A 20,135-nucleotide genomic window follows, 5' to 3' on the forward strand; every position below is an offset into this window, starting at 1 on the left:
CCTCTTGCATTTATATATATATAATTTTTAAATAATAAATGTATTTAGATATAAATATAAATATATATAAATATATAAATTTAGATATAAATATAATTTAGAAATAAATATTATTTATTTATATTTACTTATATTTCTAAATAATAAATATATATACTTATATTTAATATATATACTTATATTTAATATATATACTTATATTTCTAAATAATAAAATACCTAGGAATAAATTTAAAGAAAGTGAAAGACCTGTACTCTGAAAACTATGAAGTACTGATGAAAGAAATTGAAGATGACACAAAGAAATGGAAAGATATTCCATGCACATGGTGGGAAGAACAAATATTGTTAAAATGCCCATACTACCCAAAGCAATTTACAGATTTAATGCAAATACCAACAGCATTTTCACAGAACTAGAACAAACAATGCTAAAAGTTGTATGGAACTACAAAAGATCCCAAATAACCAAAGCAATGTTGAAACAGAAGAAAAAAGATGGAGGTATCACAATCCTAGATTTCAAGATATACTACAAAGCTATAGTAGACAGAATGGTATGGTACTGATACAAAAAAAGACACATAGATAAATGGAACAGAATAGAGATCCCAAAAATAAACTCGTGAATATATAGTCAATTAATCATCAACAGAGGAGGCAAGAAAATGGAATGGAATAAAGAAAAATTGTGTTGGGAAAACTGGATAGCTATATGCAAAAGAATAAAACTGGACCACTTCTTTACATCATACCCAAAAATAAACTCAAAATGGATTAAGTACCTAAATGTGAAATCCCAAACCATAAAAATCCTAGAAGAGAGCACAGACAGCAAGTTCTCTGGTGTTGGTCACAGCATCATCCTTCTAAATATGTCTCCTGAGACAAGGAAAACAAAAGCAAAAATAAATTATTACGACTACATCAAAATTAAAAGCTTCTGTACAGAAGGGGAAACAACAAAGATAATTAGAAGGCAACCTACTGAATGGGAAAAAAATTACAAATGACATATCCAATAAAGGGTTAGTATCCAAAATATATAAAGAACTTACACAACACACACACACAAAATCCATTAAAAATGGGCAGAAGACATGAACAGATATTTCCAGACATTTCTCCAAAGAAGATATACATGGTCAATGGACACATGAAAAGATATTCAACATAACTAATCATCAGAGAAATGAATCAAAACCACAATGAGGTATTACCTCACATCTATCATAATGACTAAAATCATAAAACACAAGAAACAAATGTTAACAAGGGTGTAGGGGGAAAGGAACACTTGTGCACTGCTGATGGGAATGAAAACTGGTGTAACCACTGTGGAAAACAGTATGGAGGTTCCTCAAAAAATTAAAAATAGAACTACCATATGATCTTGTAATTCCACTACTGGGTATTACTCAAAGAATATAAAAACAGTAATTTGAAAAGATATATGCACACTAATGTTTATTGCAGTATTATTTGTAATAGACAAATTATGGAAGCAGCCCAAGTGTCCATTGATAGATGAATGGATAAAGAAGGTATGCCACATATATAATGGATTATTACTTAGTCATAAAAAAGAGAATATAATCTTGCTATTTACAACAGCATAGATGGAACTAGAGTGTATAATACTAAGCAAAGTAAGTCACTTAGAGAAAGACAAATACCATATAATTTCTTTAATACGGGTAATTTAAGAAACAACACAAATGAATAAAGAAAAGCGAGACAAACCAGAAAACAGATTTTTTTTTAAGATTTTATTTATTTATTTGACAGACAGAGATCACAAGTAGACAGAGAGGCGGGCAGAGAGAGGAAGGGAAGCAGACTCCCTGCTGAGCAGAGAGCCCAATGCCTGGCTCAATGCGGGGCTCGATCCTAGGACCCTGGGTTCATGACCTGAGCTGAAGGCAGAGGCTTTAACCCACTGAGCCACCCAGGTGCCCCCAGAAAACAGATTCTTAACTATAGAGAACTAACTGATGGTTACCAAAGGAGAAGTGGATGATGAGATGGGTGAAACCAGTGAAAGAGGAATTAAGAGTCCATTTCTCATGATGAACACTAAGTAATATATAGAATTGTTGAATCACTATATTGTAAACCTGACACTAATATAACACCATATACTTTTTAAAAAATGTTTTATATATCTCACAATTTTTATTTGGAATTTCAGAGAATATAAATTGTCATATTGATAACTGAGTTCCCAATAACTCTCCCTTAGTAATTTTCTCAACCTAAAAATTTAACTTTCTCTTTAATTCTAAAGAAATTCTCCATTCAAAACAAAGTTGAAATATTTCAACAAAACAAGAACTTTCTCCTTTAATGAACAGCCGATGTAAGGAATTGGATAAATTTACTGTATTTACTGTGTTTATTGTACCTGTTTCAGTTAGTCTGAGAGGATGTCAGTCAATGTTGAAAGTATAAGCATTAAAAGGATAATATATTCCTGTTTATTTCCCCTAGAACAAAAAAATGACATAAATTTTTATAACATCTTAATGTAAAACATGTATCTAAAGTTGTGGAGGTGTTTTTTGTTTGTTTTTTATTTGTTTTGATTTTTCCTTACTAAGGCACTGTTGAATGTTGGGTACATGGATGGACTTTTTGAGCTTTAAAAGAATAAAAGCTGCTTTTCTAAGTCTCCTCCTTATTCCCAGGAAGCTGATTGTACAATAAGATTCTTGGAGTCAATAAGTGCCATTAGGGTAACCACAGAAATGAAATTTTGAAATACTTCTTGTACTTAAATAGAAATTAATTTTAAAGTATTCCTAGGAGCAAGCACAGATTTAGCTGGAAACTGGTGCTGCACACCCAAGAGATGTTTATTGTGACTCATACTGCATTTTAGTAAGGGAAGCTTAATCACAGTAGGAGAGACAACATTGAGCCAATCAATAAAAATTCATTCGGAGGTATTAGGACATGACGTAGAGGATGAGCATAGGATTTGGAGACATAGAGCCCCCAAGTCAAGACTCCATTACTTAAGTTGTATGGCTTTGGAGAATTTGCTTTCATCTCTAAGCCCCATTTTCCTCTTATATGAAGGAGGATATGTGCTAGCACTGTCCAAAAGAAATACAATGTGAACCACATACATAATTTTACATTTTTAGTAGCCACATTTTTAAAAAGTGGGTGAAATTAATTGTAAATGTATTATCACTTGTAATCGATATAAAATTACTAATAAAATATTTTGTATATTTTTCCTAAAGTCTGAAAATGGTGAGCATTTTACAATTATAATGTATTTCAAGTTTCACCAGCTGCATTTCCATGGTCCAGTAGCTACATGTGAGTCATAAATGCTCTAATAGTATAGTGCAGGTACATATCTACCCCATAGGGTTGTAGTGAGGATAAAATGAGATAACATGTATAAAGGGTTTAGAGCTGTAGGACTAAAAAGTATAGTCATGAAAACTGTTAATATTATCACTGAGGATAGTAATACATAGTAACAGCCAATGTATTAAGCTGGGGGGGCAGTAATGCAAAAATATGACATGCCCCTGTTCACCAGTAATTGCAAAATTAAGAAGGTAAGACAAATACACAGTTAACTATAATTTATGGTATCTTATTATGACATGAGTGATATCAATAAAATGCAATGAATGCTCAGAATAGGAAAATCTCCACTAGGGATGCCTTATACCAACAAGATGAAGAAAATCATTTTGAAACAGGACTTCATACATAGATCGAATTTTACATGAAGATACAGTTGAGGACCATGGAAATAGCTAACAAAAATACTTCACCAGATGGAATAACAGAAGCAACAACGCAAAGATGGAAAATGAAAATTATAATCAAGAAATGATGAGATAGCATTTGATGGAGAATATAGGATTCCTGTAAAACTGTACTTGGTTGAATAGATGCCAGTTTTTATGGGAGTGAAGAGGTCTTGAAAGTCATACTAGATACTAGAACAATATTCAGTGTCAGAAGGCAATAAAAAAAAACACAGATTTGGGACCAGAGATCTGATTTCAATCAGGTTTTTCAACTGACATAGATACATTTTCTTACCTTGGGCAAGTCTTTTCATCTCAGCTTTTTTTTTTTTTTTTTTAATAAAATGAGATGGTTGGATCTAAAACAAAACCTGAGAATATCAGAGTTGTAAGAAGCCTCTTTGTTGTTGCTGTTGTTGCTGCTTTTGGTGTTGTTTTATTCAAATTTATGGCATTTTAAAGTATGATTGACATAATTGAAGATATACCTTAGGAGTTAATATGTAGGTTTTAAAGTAAAGAAATTATAATAAAAAGATCATTTGGTGTACTATCTCAATAGTCCTGCCAAATGAAAACAAGGACATAACAGTTTTAAATAAGTGAACTACAGAAAATTAGTAAAAAAAAGAATGGATAGAACTTGGGTTGAGGATAGAGAAGGAGTAAAAGTGACAAATGAATTTCACTATACTTTGAAGTCTTGAAAACAGATATTATTGTATCTAAAATAGAAACAGAAACACTAAAGAGATAATTTTGCTAGAAATTATTTTTTCCCTTCCTTCTCCTAATGTCCTTTATGCTATCCCTTATGTTCCACAAGTAAATGAAACCATATGATAATTGACTTTTTCTACTTAACTTACTTCACTCAGCATAATTTCCTCCATTTCCATCCATGTTGATGCAAAAGTTGGATATTCACCCTTTCTAACATCTGAGTAATATTCCATTGTATATATGAACCCCATCTTCTTTATCCATTCATCTGTTGAAGTGCATCTTGACTCTTTCTACAGTTTGGTTCTTGTGAACATTCCTGCTATGAACGTTGGGGTGCATATGGCCCTTTTTTTCATTACATCTGTATCTTTGGGGTGAATACTAAGTAGTGCAATTGCTAGGTCATATGGTAGCTCTATTTTTTTTTTTTTTTTTTTTGAGGAAGCTCCACACTGTTTTCCAAAGTGGCTGCACAAATCTGCATTCCCACCAACAGTGTAAGAGGGCTCTCCTTTCTCCACAACCCCTCCAACATTTGTTGTTTACTGTCTTGTTGATTTTGGCAATTCTAACTGGCATGAGGTGGTATCTCAATGTGGTTTTGATTTGAATCTCCCCGATGAATAATGATGATGAATATTTTTTCATGTGTCTGTTAGCCATTTGTATATGTCCTTTTGAGAAGTGTCTGTTCATGTATTCTGCCCATTTTTTGACTTTTTTGTTTTTTGGGTGTTGAGTTTGAGAAGTTCTTTATAGATATTGGATATCAGCATTTTATCTGTAATGCCATATGCAAATATCTTCTTCCATTCTGTGGATTGCCTGTTTTGTTGACTGTTTCATTTGCTGTGCAGAAGCTTTTGATCTTGATGAAGAACAGGTTTTTGATCTTGATCAATTTTCACTTTTGTTTCCCTTGTCCTTGGAGACATGTCTTGAAAGAAATTTCTGCAGCTGATGTTGAAGAAATTACTGCCTCTGTTCTCCTATAGGGTTTTGATGGATTCCTGTCTCACACTGAGGTCTTTCATTCATTTTGAGTTTATCTTTGTGTAAGAGAATGGTCAAGTTTCATTCTTCTGTATGTAGCTGTCCAATTTTCCCAGCACTATTAATTGAAAAGACTGTCTTTTTCCATTGGATATTTTTCCTGCTTTGTCAAAGTTATTTGACCATAGAATTGAGGGTCCATATCTGGGTTCTCTATTGTGTTCCACTGGTCTATGTCTCTGTTTTTGCGCCAGTACCATGCTGTCTTGGTGATCACAGCTTTGTAATAAAGCTTGAAATCAGGCAAATTTGTTTTACTTTTTCAACATTTCCTTGGTGATTCAGGGTCTTTTCTGGTTTCATACAAATTTTAGGATTGTTTGTTCCAGCACTTTGAAAAATGCTGATGGTGTTTTGATTAGGATGGCGTTGAAAGTACAGATTGCTCTGGGTATGCTAAATGACATTTTAAATAATCTATTTAGGAATTACATGTTACAAGACAATTATTTTGGCTAAATTGTTATATTTTAACAAAATATTTGAAGTATAAATATATAATATATCTTTTTTTCTCATTTCATATTTTTAAGGAGGTGTATTAACTTTAACATAAGCATTAGCACAAGTTTTTATAAATTCTCTCAATACTGCTAAAAATTTTGTCTATATATATTTTTATTCCATTGACCAAGTAGTAGATAAATGCTTTTCCTAAATTTGTCATTAAGACTCTGCATTGGGATGACAAATGATTTATATTCTGATTTATTTTTCATTGCCAATCACCAGGATATTTAGAGAGATAACTATACACATGTCTGTAAATACTCCACTCTCTAGAGATCCTACCACTAATCATACTATTTTTTTTTTTTTTGAGAGTGCCACCTCTCTGGCACCAACTAGATAGTAATGTGGTAGTTGACCCATCCTAGTAAGTAATTCTGAAAATCTTCTAGCCTAGAAAGGGTTTAGCATCTCAATTGCCATTAAAGCTAATTTTAGGTCAGACATTTTATGCCATGTAATAATCCCATATACTTTAAATAAAATTGAACATGATTATAAATGTATACACATTTTAGGAATAAGTTATACATAGAACCACAATCTTGTGATCTTCTGTAAATGAATCCAAGTAAACCTGAAAAACCTCATCATAAAATTACTAAAATCTGTTCTATAAAAGACAAATTTTTGAAACACCTGAGACATGGTGCCGCTGAATTTTATAATCCTATCTTTAGGTTCGAATATTATATTCTCTATTTCATTGAACTTTCAGAAATTACCAAGAACCTTCATAAACTTTTCCAATTATTATTTTTACTGATTTGACTTCAACAAAAGATAATGGTTTAAAGCTAAATCTTTTCCTTTTTCATTATGAGCTTTGACTCCGTTTCATTTCAAAAATAGAAAATAATATTTACCCCTTTCCTGTCTGTTGTATGAAGACTACAAAAAAAAAGTATTTGTTTGTCTCTTAGGAAAGTCACAAGCAGCAATTGCCTATAGAATGAGTCTAGAAGTGGAATCCATATGTAATGCTTCTGTCAGCAAAGACTTAGTAGAAGAAGGTTTATAATAAATATTCACATCTGCTTCTTTGGACACTCTAATCCATCCTAAGGATCTTTGCTGTGTCAGGCTTTGTTCTAGATGAAGAAGCCCAGTAGTTACAAAGGTTTGCAAATAGGCCATATTTATCATGGTTAGCTTTACTTTTATAACTTTTCCTTGTTTTCAAAATATTCATGATATTTTGGGGTATAATTTGTGATTAAATATTTCACTGTGACTTTTATGACAACATCGTTAAAGAATTTTTACTGTGAAACAGACAAATTTTGTTTTCACAGTATATCACCCACTTAAAATCTGTCAGGAGGGCATCATTGATAACAATACCATGCTGTATGTGGAAAACACAATGACTAAAAATCCTTCCTCTTGAGCAAGCTCCTTCACCTTTCTAAACCTCTCTTTGTTCACCCATATAATGAAGTTAATATTATTTTATCATTAGCTCTTATAAGGATTATATGGAATTATTCACATCAGGTACAAAATCTAGTATCTAGATTGTAGGCAAATCAATTTTAAATATTATTACTGGAATGATAATATGCCTTCTAAGTATGATTAGATAATCCCATAGGTAGTCCTATTATTGTGCTTTTGCCCCACATACTGACTTTATGTAAACATATTCCATTATTTTTACTTACCTCTAAATTCCCTGATAGTTTGTTATCAGACCTCTTTAATAAAAGCATTAGAACTGGATTGCTGATATATTTTTCACTTGAAGGAAATTATTCACTAAAAATTATACAGTATAAAAATTATGAGAATACTCTGTACTATATTTAGCTCTTATGTAATATAAATTTAGTTTAACAGAATTTTGAATTTTAAATTAGAGTAAAAACCCCAAGTCATTCTTGAACTGGAGGTATTTATTTTCACTTCAACTCCAAAAAAATTTCATAAGTGTCATAATTTTTAAAGCATAAATGTATATTATTATAACTAAGTAAAGATTTAGCATAATTGTAACAACTTAAAGTATAATGCAAAATTTAACATGTATTATCCATTATATAGGGACATAGATTTTAAACCTATGCTTGGGATATTTTTTTACATACAATTCAGTTGAAAAAGAAACCTGCATTGCTTAGTTGTTTTCACCCTCATCTTCTCAAAATTATTTATTAATTCCAAATATAAGGAAACTAGGAGGAAATTTGATAAAGTAGGTAAGGTATTAGCCTTTACTTTTTATTTTAAAATTTTATAATCATTGACATGTGTTAATTTTGACATGTCAAAATTATTTCCTATACAAATAGGAATTATTTCCTATACAAATGAGAGTTACCTTATATTTAATGACTGACATCTAATATGAGTCTCTAGAATTACAAATGAAACTAAGTTGTGTATTTCATTGCTTAGAAACTATGACTGCTTGAAATTAAACTTTGATATTCTCTCTCTCTCTCTCTCTCTCTCTCAGGTCGAGTTTTAGCTCAGGCGAGTGGCAGTGGGGTTATCCATTTGCTAGATCTTAAATCAGGACAGATTCACAAATTGATGGGCCACGAGAGTGAGGCTCACACAGTCGTGTTTTCTCATGATGGAGAGTATTTGTTTTCCGGAGGTTCTGATGGCACTGTTCGAACGTGGTCTTGAGGTCAGCATATCCAACTATGGACGGCATCCCCTTTAAGGTCTGGAAAATACATTACGTAGTCAGTCCCAAACCAGCAACTATCTGGTTAAATATGCCAGCTGGTAACATTCACAATTTGCTTTAAAACATGCTTTAGACATGTATTTTAGTGCTCATACTGTTACCAATAAAAAATAATAATAACTTCTTGCTCATTTATTTGTGTCTGGGTCTTTTTTTCTTTTTCATTTTGATAAGAATTTAGAGACAGAACATCTTTACTAAGGCTTTGAAAGAAACGGCTTTACAATGACGCCTAATGACAGACTAGATGAATTACAGGAGATTGATTTTGAATGTTAGAGAACAAACTGCAGAACAGGGCTACTTTTTTTTTTTTTTTTAAATCAAATCCAAGCTGCAGGAAGACCTGAAGTTTAATCGTGTAGCATGGAGAAAGTCTTTCTGCAACCAAAGGGTCGAATAAAAGCGGGGAGCATACAGTTTCAGAGATTCTTTGACAATGACTATGTTTTATCTATTAATAATAATCAAGACTGCAGATGGCTCAAATCTAAATGCAATGCTCTTCCAGAACTTTCATCTCTGCAGCCCATCTAAGAATGCATTAGGTATAATTACAATGTTTTGTATTTTTTATTTTAATTTCAATGCCAATAAGTATCTCGCGTGTAAAATGTTTTTACCACTCCTAATGCATGCATCAGCTGTATAAAGTGCGACTGCTTTAGAGAACACTCTAGCCTCATCTAAAGAAGCAGCTCCGGATTTCGACCGAGCTGGGCTCAGAAGCCAGTTGTTGGCGCTGTCCGTGGTGCTGAGGAATTCCCGGCTGCCGGCGAATGAGCTCCAAATCAGCAGTCTGCAAACTGCTCTCAGTGATGCAGAAACCCAGCTAAAGTTGCTCCTTTCCTTCACGTCCACAGTTAGTATTTTCTGGTGTGTAAGAGGGGATTCAAGCAACATATTGTGGATGATGCTGATGCTACTGCCACGGAGTGGGCTTTAAGCTACAGTATGCTATTGCTGTTTGTGATCCTCAGAGCCTAGCCAAATCACCTCTACTGCCGTACCAAACACTGTGTAAGTGAACTCATGTGTGGAGGAGGCGTAATCAGCCGGTAAATTTCATAGAAGGATCTGAGAAAATGCTAAAAATAAGTTCAACATGATTCTGCTACTGGGGTCTGGATTTCTACAGGACCAGCATTGCTTCTTGCTTTGAATTCTGAAGACAAGTCCAAAGCATATTTCTTATGTGTGTCTGCTGTGTTTCTCTCTGGAAGGGCGGGAGACTGCTTCTTGACTGTGTTTTGAAATGGGAGGTAGAGAGAATGGATTACCTTTAATTCATGCCTGAAAATGTATTCTTTGGATAATTAAAGAGGAACTGCTTTCCTAAAACATACCTGATCTTTTAGTTCATATTGGTCTATGATTCCCACCACCACCATTAACCTCCAGACTGATTAGGTAAGTGTATCTTATGACATGAGTTATGTTTGTTTTCTCAAAGAAATAGATGCAGTCATTTTAAATCATATGTAGCAATATGGGGAGGGGGGAAAGTTTAGCTAGAAAGTGATCCTCAGTTTAGCAGTGTTTGCTTACTTATTGAAAATCTTCAGATAAACCTTTCATTTCATTTCTCTAACCTTTCTTCTCTTAAATAGTGTTTTTAACTACACTGGAGCAGCTCAATTATGAAAAGGGATTTTTTAATAACTGAAGAACTTTGTTTTATTAAAAAGAAAACCTTGTTTTCTCCATGCAGATTTCAAATTGTATTTCATATAATAAAAACATATTTAAGGTTTATATAAAGTACTCATTACACCCCTATTTTTATCTTTAGGTTTACATTTACCACAACCCGATACAATATATTAATGCCTACCTGTAGCTTGCAAAGAGATCAATTTCTGTCTCTGTCCTTTTGAAGCAGAATGATATGTGTATTTCATATGGCTTATTTTGCATGTACTGGCAAACACTACTGGAATACTATAAGGAAGCACAATAGCTTCCTTTCTTCCAAATAAACTTTCTAAATATGTGAGAGATTTATAATACATGGCTTACTCAGTAAAAATACATTTATGCTTTTTTCAGAAGCTTCTGTTTGTGGCCTCTGTAGTAATTTAAGAGAAAAAAAATTGCTTTGTCAAAGGGAGCTTCCAGCTTCTCAAGTAGAATTATAGGTTTGCATTTTTTTTGTTCTGTCATGACTCATTATTTTTGACATATTTTAAAATATATCCATCTCTTTTATCATTACCTACCCAAAAGGAATTCTAATATCAGAGAGCAGTTTTCTCTTAAAGGAGGGCATAAATATACTACCTTCCATTTTACTATTACTTTGCATAAGATAATTTGCATATTTTACTTAAAATGCAAACATAATAGTTGATGAAGTGTCCTTAAGCCATCTTTACCTTGTTTTTGAATTATCCTTTGTATATGTTATACTGAAAAGGGATGATTTATCATTATTCATTATATTCTGAAAATATACCAACAAATAACATTTATAAATTATCTGAAAATATCCTAAACACAATCTAAGCAATATTGGCATAAAGCCAATAGCATTTAAATAGACAAATGAACTATCTGACAACACTTTTTCTTATCTTAGTAAAACCACTTCTTTATTCTCTAAAGTCACAGTTTCCCCAGAGCCTTTGTATAAGTTAGTCACTCTCAACATTTAAATAAGAGCCCACTACCAACACTCCACACCAACCACTAACACTAAATGAAGCTTATAGGATTCAATGTCACCAAATTAATCAGACATATTTTCTGTAAATGGCAACACCATATTATCATTTTAAGGAATTTCAATAAGCAGTTTTATATTGGCATTTTTGTGAAAATTGACTAGATGCAAATATGTTTGGGATGTCAAAAGAAAGATATGTTCTCAAGACAATGTGAATGGTATATATTTTATATTGAAGAAATTAATTCAAGTGGTAGTCCATAAACACTAGATTCAAATTGCCATTAAAAAAAAAATCACAGGTACATCTTTCCTGCCCACTAGGAGCTTACTTCCTGAGTAAAATAAAGTTATGGACAATGAGAAAAATAAATTTATTTTTAATAAATTATTTTCAATATATGGAGTTCTCTTGTACTATTTATTAAATTTTTCTCTTAGTCACTGTGAAATGGTTGCACTATTTTTTCTTCCTATCTATGTCTCAAAATCTAGATTTATGTTTTCTGAAACAAGTAACCCATTTGAAACCATTGTTGTTCTCCAGTTATGGAAGTAAAGGAGTAGGAAGGCCTTTGTACTAGCTCATCTCAATTATAATTTATATATAACTATTGGTCGCCTCCCTTTTAGAAGTAGAAGTTTTCTTACTAATCTCATAGTTTTTAATACAGATAATTATAGCATATATATTCTATCACTAATTTAGTGATAAAGAACAACAGAGAATTTGAATTCAAACATTCTTGAGCCATTTGTAACTACTTTTAATCACCTTTTGAGGCTTAGTAAAACCACTTCTTAATTTAGACAAAGCCACACCTTTGAAATTCAGAAGGTAAATCGAAGCTTAAGATTCCCAAGTGAAATAAAGGACAAATTTTAATGCATATACTGCCAAGTATAAACTCTCCAAATTTTCTAATAAAGTGTAGATATTTGCATGAACTTAATCTATTTAAGGTCTTAGTGTCTTCCAGATAGGTCTCAAATAAACAGGTTGAGAAAATGGGCTTACATAAATCCATATTCTCTTTATATATGTCAAATTGTTCTTCTTTAAATATTTATTTTCAGCCTACCCTTCTTGTATTCCCATGGAAGGAGCTGAGTATATTTAATATTAGGAGCACATCCAGAAGCCTTTGAGGAGGGGGATGGCTCTTCATATTCATGAAGCTTGCATACTTCTGTTGGTCATCCTTGGATTGGTCACCTCTGCTGCCATCAGTCATGAAGACTATCCTGCTGATGAAGGTGACCAGACCTCCAGTAATGACAATCTGATCTTTGATGACTATCGAGGGAAAGGGTGTGTGGATGACAGCGGCTTTGTATACAAGTTGGGAGAACGATTTTTCCCAGGGCATTCCAACTGTCCATGTGTCTGTGCTCTGGATGGACCTGTTTGTGATCAGCCAGAATGCCCTAAAATTCACCCAAAGTGTACTAAAGTGGAACACAATGGATGCTGTCCTGAGTGCAAAGAAGTGAAAAACTTTTGTGAATATCATGGGAAAAATTACAAAATCTTGGAGGAATTTAAGGTATGAGTTACCCTCCATATTTATTGAATACTAACTTTTCACATGACATACTTAGTAGATTACTACATTAAAATTAAAGTTTGAAATACTTATTTTTAAATTTCCCTTTGATTTTTAAAATTGTTTAAAATTTTATTTATTTATTTATTTATTTTAGTGTTCCAAGATTCATTGTTTATGCACCACATCCAGTGCTCCATGCAATACGTGTCCTCCTTAATACCCACCAGCAGGGCCCCCCATTCCCCCACCTCCCTACAAAAAACCTCATTTCTTTTTCTCAGAGTCCACAGTCTCTCATGCTTCATGACTCCCCCTCCGATTTCTCCCAGTTCACTTTTCCTTTCCTTCTCCTAAGATCCTCCATGTTATTCCTTATACTCCACAAGTAAGTGAAACTATATGATAATTGACTTAGCCTAAGTACCACTGTGGTCAATAAATAATCAATTGGCTTATTGATCAATATCTTTAAGGTTTCACAATAATCTCTTCCCTCAGAAGTATTTTGGGCATGCTTAATACTTTTTTTTCCCCTTAAGCATTTCTTCTGTGTTATTACAAAATGTTTTCTGAGGAATTTTTTGTAGTGTATGTGTTTATTTAAGGTTAATGTTTAAATATTGTGATTTTTTTAATGTGGGTGTGCCTGGTTAGCCTGTATTTGGAGTCATTTATAGTCTAGAATTATGTTTAGTGTGTGGAAATGCAAGTGCCACTGGGACACACCTCTGAGCTGTGGTCTATATATTAAGAATATGCATTGGGCCTACTTGTTGTAGAGCATCATCCTCATTTTGTTCTCTGCTCATTAGATATTTTTTGTTTGCAAGACCCCAAAGAGAACTGAATTTTTGTCATACTCTATTGTCAGAGGTAGGAAGAAAAAAGACTATTTTTCCAGTGTCCTTAGTATTTCATATGTATTTTATATGCCTATACTTTTAAGTAATTTGGAGTTAATTTTTATCTCTGCTTTGAGTCTCTTTTCTCAAATGGCTAGTTTTAATTAGGATGTCCTACAAGCCAGACCTCAACCCTGAGGGTATAAATTCATATATCAAAATGTTCTCCTTAAATGTAATGGCAGTTTGTGCCTTGAAGTATCTGTCATACTGATGGCTTGATATGAAAAATTTTCATTTCATCTAACCAAGTTCTGTGAAAGGTGCTTAGAATCTCGTAAGCAAAAGAAGACATAGCTAGTTTCCAGTGTGACTGAGAGAAGAACGTCCAGTTATTATCACTAACCCAACTTCCTTCTCTACAATAGTCAAATGGTAAAAGAAATCAATATGGGGAAAAAAACGTTTAAACTGATCATGATTAGAGTATTCTATGTATTGGTATTTCATTGCACTCAGTTCATTCCAGGTTATGGGTTCAAACCAATTGTAGTTTACTCAAGAATACCCAGTCACTTTAACTAGATTCCTTAGGACATGAAGGAAATTTTAATAATTATCGTATTTAACTTTCTTATACATAAATGTTATTCTAGGCGTTTCTCTTTCATATATTATCATAATTTGTTGCACAATATTCAGAAGTAAAGGACTTGAAAGTCTAGTAAAACTACCATTATTTATATCAAATGATAGTTAATAGTATAGTACATTTATTAACAGATTTATGGTCTCTAAAATATTAAGTATATTTTGACATTAGCTATTTTCACTTTTAGGGTAATTAAAGTAAATGCAAGTACTCAACACAATTGTATTCTAGACATGGTTCTAGAATCATGTTACTCTTTTCTAACGTGCATACTAGTTGAGAGCTGAGTGCAAAGAGATACTGTAGGATAGCCTTACCCAAGCAAAAAAGTACATTGAATAAAATTTAAGATTTACATAATTTTGTCCTCAATATTCAGTAAATAAGAGAATGGTTATTCGAATTTAACCAACTCACTACTCAAAATGCTAGTTTTTCCTCTATTTATTAGATTTTTATTTTACAAATATAATATCTATTTCACCATGTCAAACAATAAGAGATATATAAAGAAAAAGTTCACAACACTTCATTCTAATTATATGTCCCTGCTATAGTCAATATACAACCCATTGATGTGCATAACTTTTCCACCTTTCCATGCCATGAGATTTTTAAAAAACAGAATGAAAGAAAATAGTTGCCTCTTTTCACAAGTATTTGGAGTTATAAACGCTATAGAAATTATCTAGGGCAAGCTCATAACAGTGAAGAACTAGGACCAAAAAAGTTTGTTACTTGTCCAAAATTGTCAATTTATTTAACCTACCTCTAAATACTGTCATTCTAATAACCTCTCAGAGAACTTGGGCTCAAGAGTCAGATAGATATAGATTAAAATCCCAAATTCATCACGTAGATGTAAGATTTTGAAAGGACTCCTTAAGTTTTTGAGCCATGGTGGTATTGGCTATAAAATGGCCATAATAATAATTACTTTTCTTGGGAGGATATATTAGAAAGAGTTACTTAGATGATTTATGAAGAAAATAGCAGGCTTGTGATGATTGGCACACTATAGATATTGACTAAATGGTTGTTCCCTTCCTCCTAAACTCTAATGTCCAGTGGTTTACTATAACTTCACAATTCCTCCATGTCTTCACCTACATTTTATAATGGAAATTCATGCTTAACAGTCACTCAGTTGAAAGAATTCCAATACTTTTTATAAATGTTCTACCTGTCTTTGTAAACTATATATACCTAAGTAAATATAAGCCATAATATAATCTTGATTCTTTTCTAATTTAGCTCACAAGAAACAAGTAACTAATTTCAAAAGATATACGGAACTTTCACATAATTATCTTGGCATGTTATTAAGAAGGTTTTATATATTTTTACATATAATATATTCATCCAACAAACATTTGGGGATTATTTGTTGTACAAGATACTATAGATGTACATACACTGGAAAGTAAGATACCTAGAAGGCCAAACCTCCACTCACAAGTAATGTATGAACAATATGGAAAGAGAATGAAGGGAAAGAGCAGTTTAAAGTAAAGCATGGAATTGTGAAGCTCAACACTAAGGCACTGTGGTGCCAGAAGCATATCAACATGTGTGAGATTTGGTTAAACAAATTTTCTTTTTCTTCATCATGTTCGAAGTTGAGACTATTCTTAAGGAAATAATTCAAATTGATCTGGATATATTAAAATTCCAAAGAGGAAACTTCTTGAGCAAGATCAGAGATTAATATGAAATTTAAAAAGAGAGGTGGGAGATAGGAACAGGACACTGGATGTTACTAGAATGCTACTGTAATAGGAGAGGTAAATTTTTACATGTGTTTTGGACAGCAGAGAGAAGAACTTGGATACCAGGCCAAAATAGTCAAATTTGGTCTAAAGAATAACAAGGGATAAAATCCATCTTGTACATAGAGATGACCTAGTTAAATGTGTTTTTTGAACAAAATTACCTTGTAGCCAAGTGTAGAATTGAATAGAGGTGAAGAAATTAATGGCTGCAGATGTAAGGCTATTGAAGAAAACAGAGAATGAAATGACCAGCATGCATGAGGATAAAAACAGAAGGGTCTTCAAGATAAAAATATAAATTCCATACTATAGTCTCAGCTCTATACATTGACTCTCCAAGTATCCAAACTCTAAGTGATATCTCTTCCCTGCATGTTTGCAATGCTGTCTTACACTTTCTCACCATTGCATACCTGTGTAAGTCCTAATAGACTATTTCAAAGCCCCATTTAAATCTCATCTCAACTGGAAAGCCCTATCTATGCTGCATCCTGGGCTGAGTCTCATACCTTTCCTCTATGTTCCCACAGCATGCTAAATACATCATTATAAACAGGAACATAAATCACAATCCAATACTATCAAGACCTTTATGTGTATTACAACTTATTTCATTTCATAACAACAGTATGATGATGATACTTTAATTAGCACTGTTTTAAAGATAAGGAAACTGAAGTGTAAGATAGCTTGCCCAACATCACACAGCTCTAAAGTAGAAATAGTATTCATATCCAGGAAGCTTGACTGCAGAATCTAAGCTCTTCACCACCTCAGTGCCTTGATCACAATGCAATAACAGAATGTGAAACCACCTGTCTCTCCAACTGGATCGTGAACTCTTTGAGGTTAAGAACAGTGTTTTCTGCTCTTCCCAACCCCCCATGTGAATCATATAACAAACATTCAATACATTTTTGATGGATGACATAATTGGTCAAATCCTAATTAAACCCACAGGATAAAAAAGTTAGAGTTCCTTTAAAATGCCTTAGTTTCTTCTTATTTATGTGTTGTTCTCTTCCTTTTAGTTAAAGAAGCATTCAAAGTTCAGATAAGGAGTCCTCTTTGGATCCTTAAAGATGGATCCTTTAAAATGACACACATTGCTCATTTCCATCTTGCTTTCTCCTCTTCTTCATCCCCCTTCCTAACCAGGGTCATCTTGGATTTCATCCCAGACCAGGGTTGACCACCTGGTGGGTCAAAACAGTTACTCTATCTCACCCTATATAGTTGCAAAACATATGCCCCTTCTTAATCTTTTCTGATCAGTATATTCAAATGTAAGTTGAGCCACATGTGTCACCTGTTGGGAAGAATAATGTTATTTGCAAAGATCTTTTTCAACATTTACTGATTCAAGCTTTGAAAATGGATTTTTCTCTACTCTTTTTGAAAACTCTAAATTTTTCAGTGTTCTGGTAATATTGTATTAAGATAAAGGTCACTGTATAGTAGGTTCTCTCATCTTTCTTTTATGTATACCCAGGCAAAATGACACTGGAACCTACTTTTTAAGACATAAGGAGCATAAATAATAAATTACAATAGCATTTCCTACAAAAAAAGAAGTTGATTGGAAACATAGACTCTATCAGCTTTGGCTTGGTGGTAAACTATCTCGTGCTGTGCTTCCCAAAGGGAGAAATAATTTATTTTCCTTGGTATTTTTATAACTCTCACTCAAAAAGAATTAGCCTTTTTGGTCTTTTTTTAATCCTTTGAAACTTACACTGATTTAGTTTAGGTCAGACACTGAAGGTTATACTACATGCAACTGAAAAAGCCTTTGCATAGCCAGTCACATTTTAAAGTGATTTTCTGTAGGCAACACCCAGTGCCCCTAATTCAGGATTTTGATTTGCCCAGGACCTGTCTTTCTCTGTGGGCATGGCCTTTGTGCTTCTCCCACTCTAAGCAAAAGATAGTTGATCAGGTGGCCGATTTTTAGTTTTAAAAGATTCAGTGTTCTGAATCATGTTCTCATGCTGCATATTTTCTATGTATGTGGTCATTTTAAAGAAACATATTTTCATGCTGGGGTAAGCTGCCTAGTTCTGCTCTAAAATTTATATTTAATATTTAAATCTTGAAGAAAGCAGCAGAGTAGACAGAAAAGTAATCACGTGGAGTATTTTGCCAAATCATCTCCCCCTTAACAAATATCAATGCCAGCTAAGGTTTAAGATTGACTTGCCTTCAATGGGTATATTCACAGAATGGCAGGCTTTCCAGCTTTCTCACTAATCAGTGCCCCATCAATGCCCAATATGGTAATATTAAATCTGTGAAAGCGTTTGGGTAGAAAGAATGATTGAATTTAGGACTGTGTGATTTGTTTGATGTTGGTTTGTTTTCAAATGGAGAAAGAACAAAAGGCAACATGTACTTGGAGCTAATGATCAAAGATATGAAAGAACGGGGAAAAATGGAAGCTGTAAAGAAATCTCAGTTGAGTTAACACTTTACAGAAACCTAATTCACTGCATCCCACCCACCCTCTGCCATTGTAAAAGTTTCTATGAAATGCAAAGAAACTAAGATCTCTGCATTAAGCAAAGGGGTACAGAATGCATCTTTCCAGAGATGTGAAGGATTTATTTATTGTAATAACAGAGAAGTAGGTAGATTTTGAGAATATGAGTGGGATTTTTAAAGACTTTTTTCCAAGAGATGGTTTACAAATTCTCTACAAAAGGTTAAAGGGGTCACCAGGGGCATTTGTAAGATTCTATCCAAAGAAAATCTTAGAAAACATCATAATTTCATACAATAAAGATAAGGGAGGATCATTGTTGAGAAGTGGAGAAGACTTTCCCTAAGTGTTGATTTTGCAAAATACAGTTTCTGTTTTGCAGGGTATGTTGTGGGTTTTAATGTTAAAATTGCCTTTGAGTGAATTCAGGAATGGCTTCTCCTTTCAAGTTGCTACAAAATAACAAAAATTAAGTAATGCTGTTGCTCATCTGAGGGTCAACCCCAGCATGAAGAACAAAGTGAATATTCCCCATGAGGAATTTCCATCTTTGTAAACAACTGTGGAACCTCTACTTAATTTGTATAATCTCGGACCAATTTCAGAGATTAGAAGTCAGTTTTGTTAAAACTTAAATTTGTAAAATTCCTTCACCCTCTCTCATTATTTTTATATTGTGCCTCCTTGGCATTTTTTAACTCTATAGAAGTGCACTAAATGGGAGCAGATCAGATTTTTAAAATAATTTATTTTTTCAGAAGTTCCAGATAATCGGGAATGATCCCTTTCTTGAACACCTTTAACATGTGGGAATAGAATTGTAAGAATAAATGTCTTCCAAGTTAACCTCTGAGTGGTGTAAAATAGGCTGTTTCCAAGCAGGAAAAGTTTTTTGCTTTAAATTTTAAGAGAATTAATGGTCGGCTAGCTCTTTGGTTAGCTGTATGTAGGAATAGTTTTTCATGCTCACCCACTGGTATTTATTGCTGCCCTTCATATTGCAAGATGCTGCTGTTAATGGTGATAACTGTGTGATGAGTATGACTACAGAGATTTGTGACTGGGCTTCTGTGCCCCGTGCACAGGGGGTGATCGGTGTTTGATTTGCAGCCACGTCTGAGATTTGCGGAGCTTGTCACTGTTAGTGATTACCTCAGACTTGAGGTCAGCCATCAGCTGTTTATAGACATTGCTGCCCACTCCTTACTCTCCAGCAGTGTAAGAAAATGAAACTGAAAAGAAAGACCCAGTAGTCTCCCTTTCAAACTTTCACTCCAGTTGTACAAAACATTGGATATGTTTGAAATCTGCCTGTTTTTAACAGTGGCTTTACTCACAGAAAGACATAATCAGTCAGTGGTAGGATATTAATAAGCATAATTTTTCTATTTTTCACTTTTTTCATAACT

The 20,135-nt window shown here is 33.3% G+C and overlaps 2 protein-coding genes across 3 annotated transcripts in view; both read left to right on the forward strand.

Moving 5' to 3' along the window:
* Nucleotides 1–8,891, forward strand: part of SPAG16 (sperm associated antigen 16) — a 1,017,727-nt gene extending 1,008,836 nt beyond the window's left edge. For both annotated transcript variants that reach the window (XM_045078716.1, XM_004767008.3), the window contains one exon: nucleotides 8,527–8,891. In XM_045078716.1, coding sequence (XP_044934651.1) covers nucleotides 8,527–8,702 — 176 coding nt within the window. In that variant the 3' untranslated portion in view covers nucleotides 8,703–8,891. The remainder of the gene's footprint in view (nucleotides 1–8,526) is intronic.
* Nucleotides 8,892–9,483: 592 nt separating this feature from the next.
* Nucleotides 9,484–20,135, forward strand: part of VWC2L (von Willebrand factor C domain containing 2 like) — a 160,594-nt gene continuing 149,942 nt past the window's right edge. Inside the window, exons 1-2 of the mRNA XM_004767007.2 lie at nucleotides 9,484–10,176; nucleotides 12,509–12,978. Of these exons, the coding sequence (XP_004767064.1) occupies nucleotides 12,589–12,978 (390 nt within the window). The 5' untranslated portion in view covers nucleotides 9,484–10,176; nucleotides 12,509–12,588. The remainder of the gene's footprint in view (nucleotides 10,177–12,508; nucleotides 12,979–20,135) is intronic.

Source organism: Mustela putorius, unplaced genomic scaffold (genome assembly GCF_011764305.1).
Source record: "Mustela putorius furo isolate JIRA1106 unplaced genomic scaffold, ASM1176430v1.1 tig00000275_pilon_pilon_pilon, whole genome shotgun sequence".
NCBI classification, from domain to species: domain Eukaryota; kingdom Metazoa; phylum Chordata; class Mammalia; order Carnivora; family Mustelidae; genus Mustela; species Mustela putorius.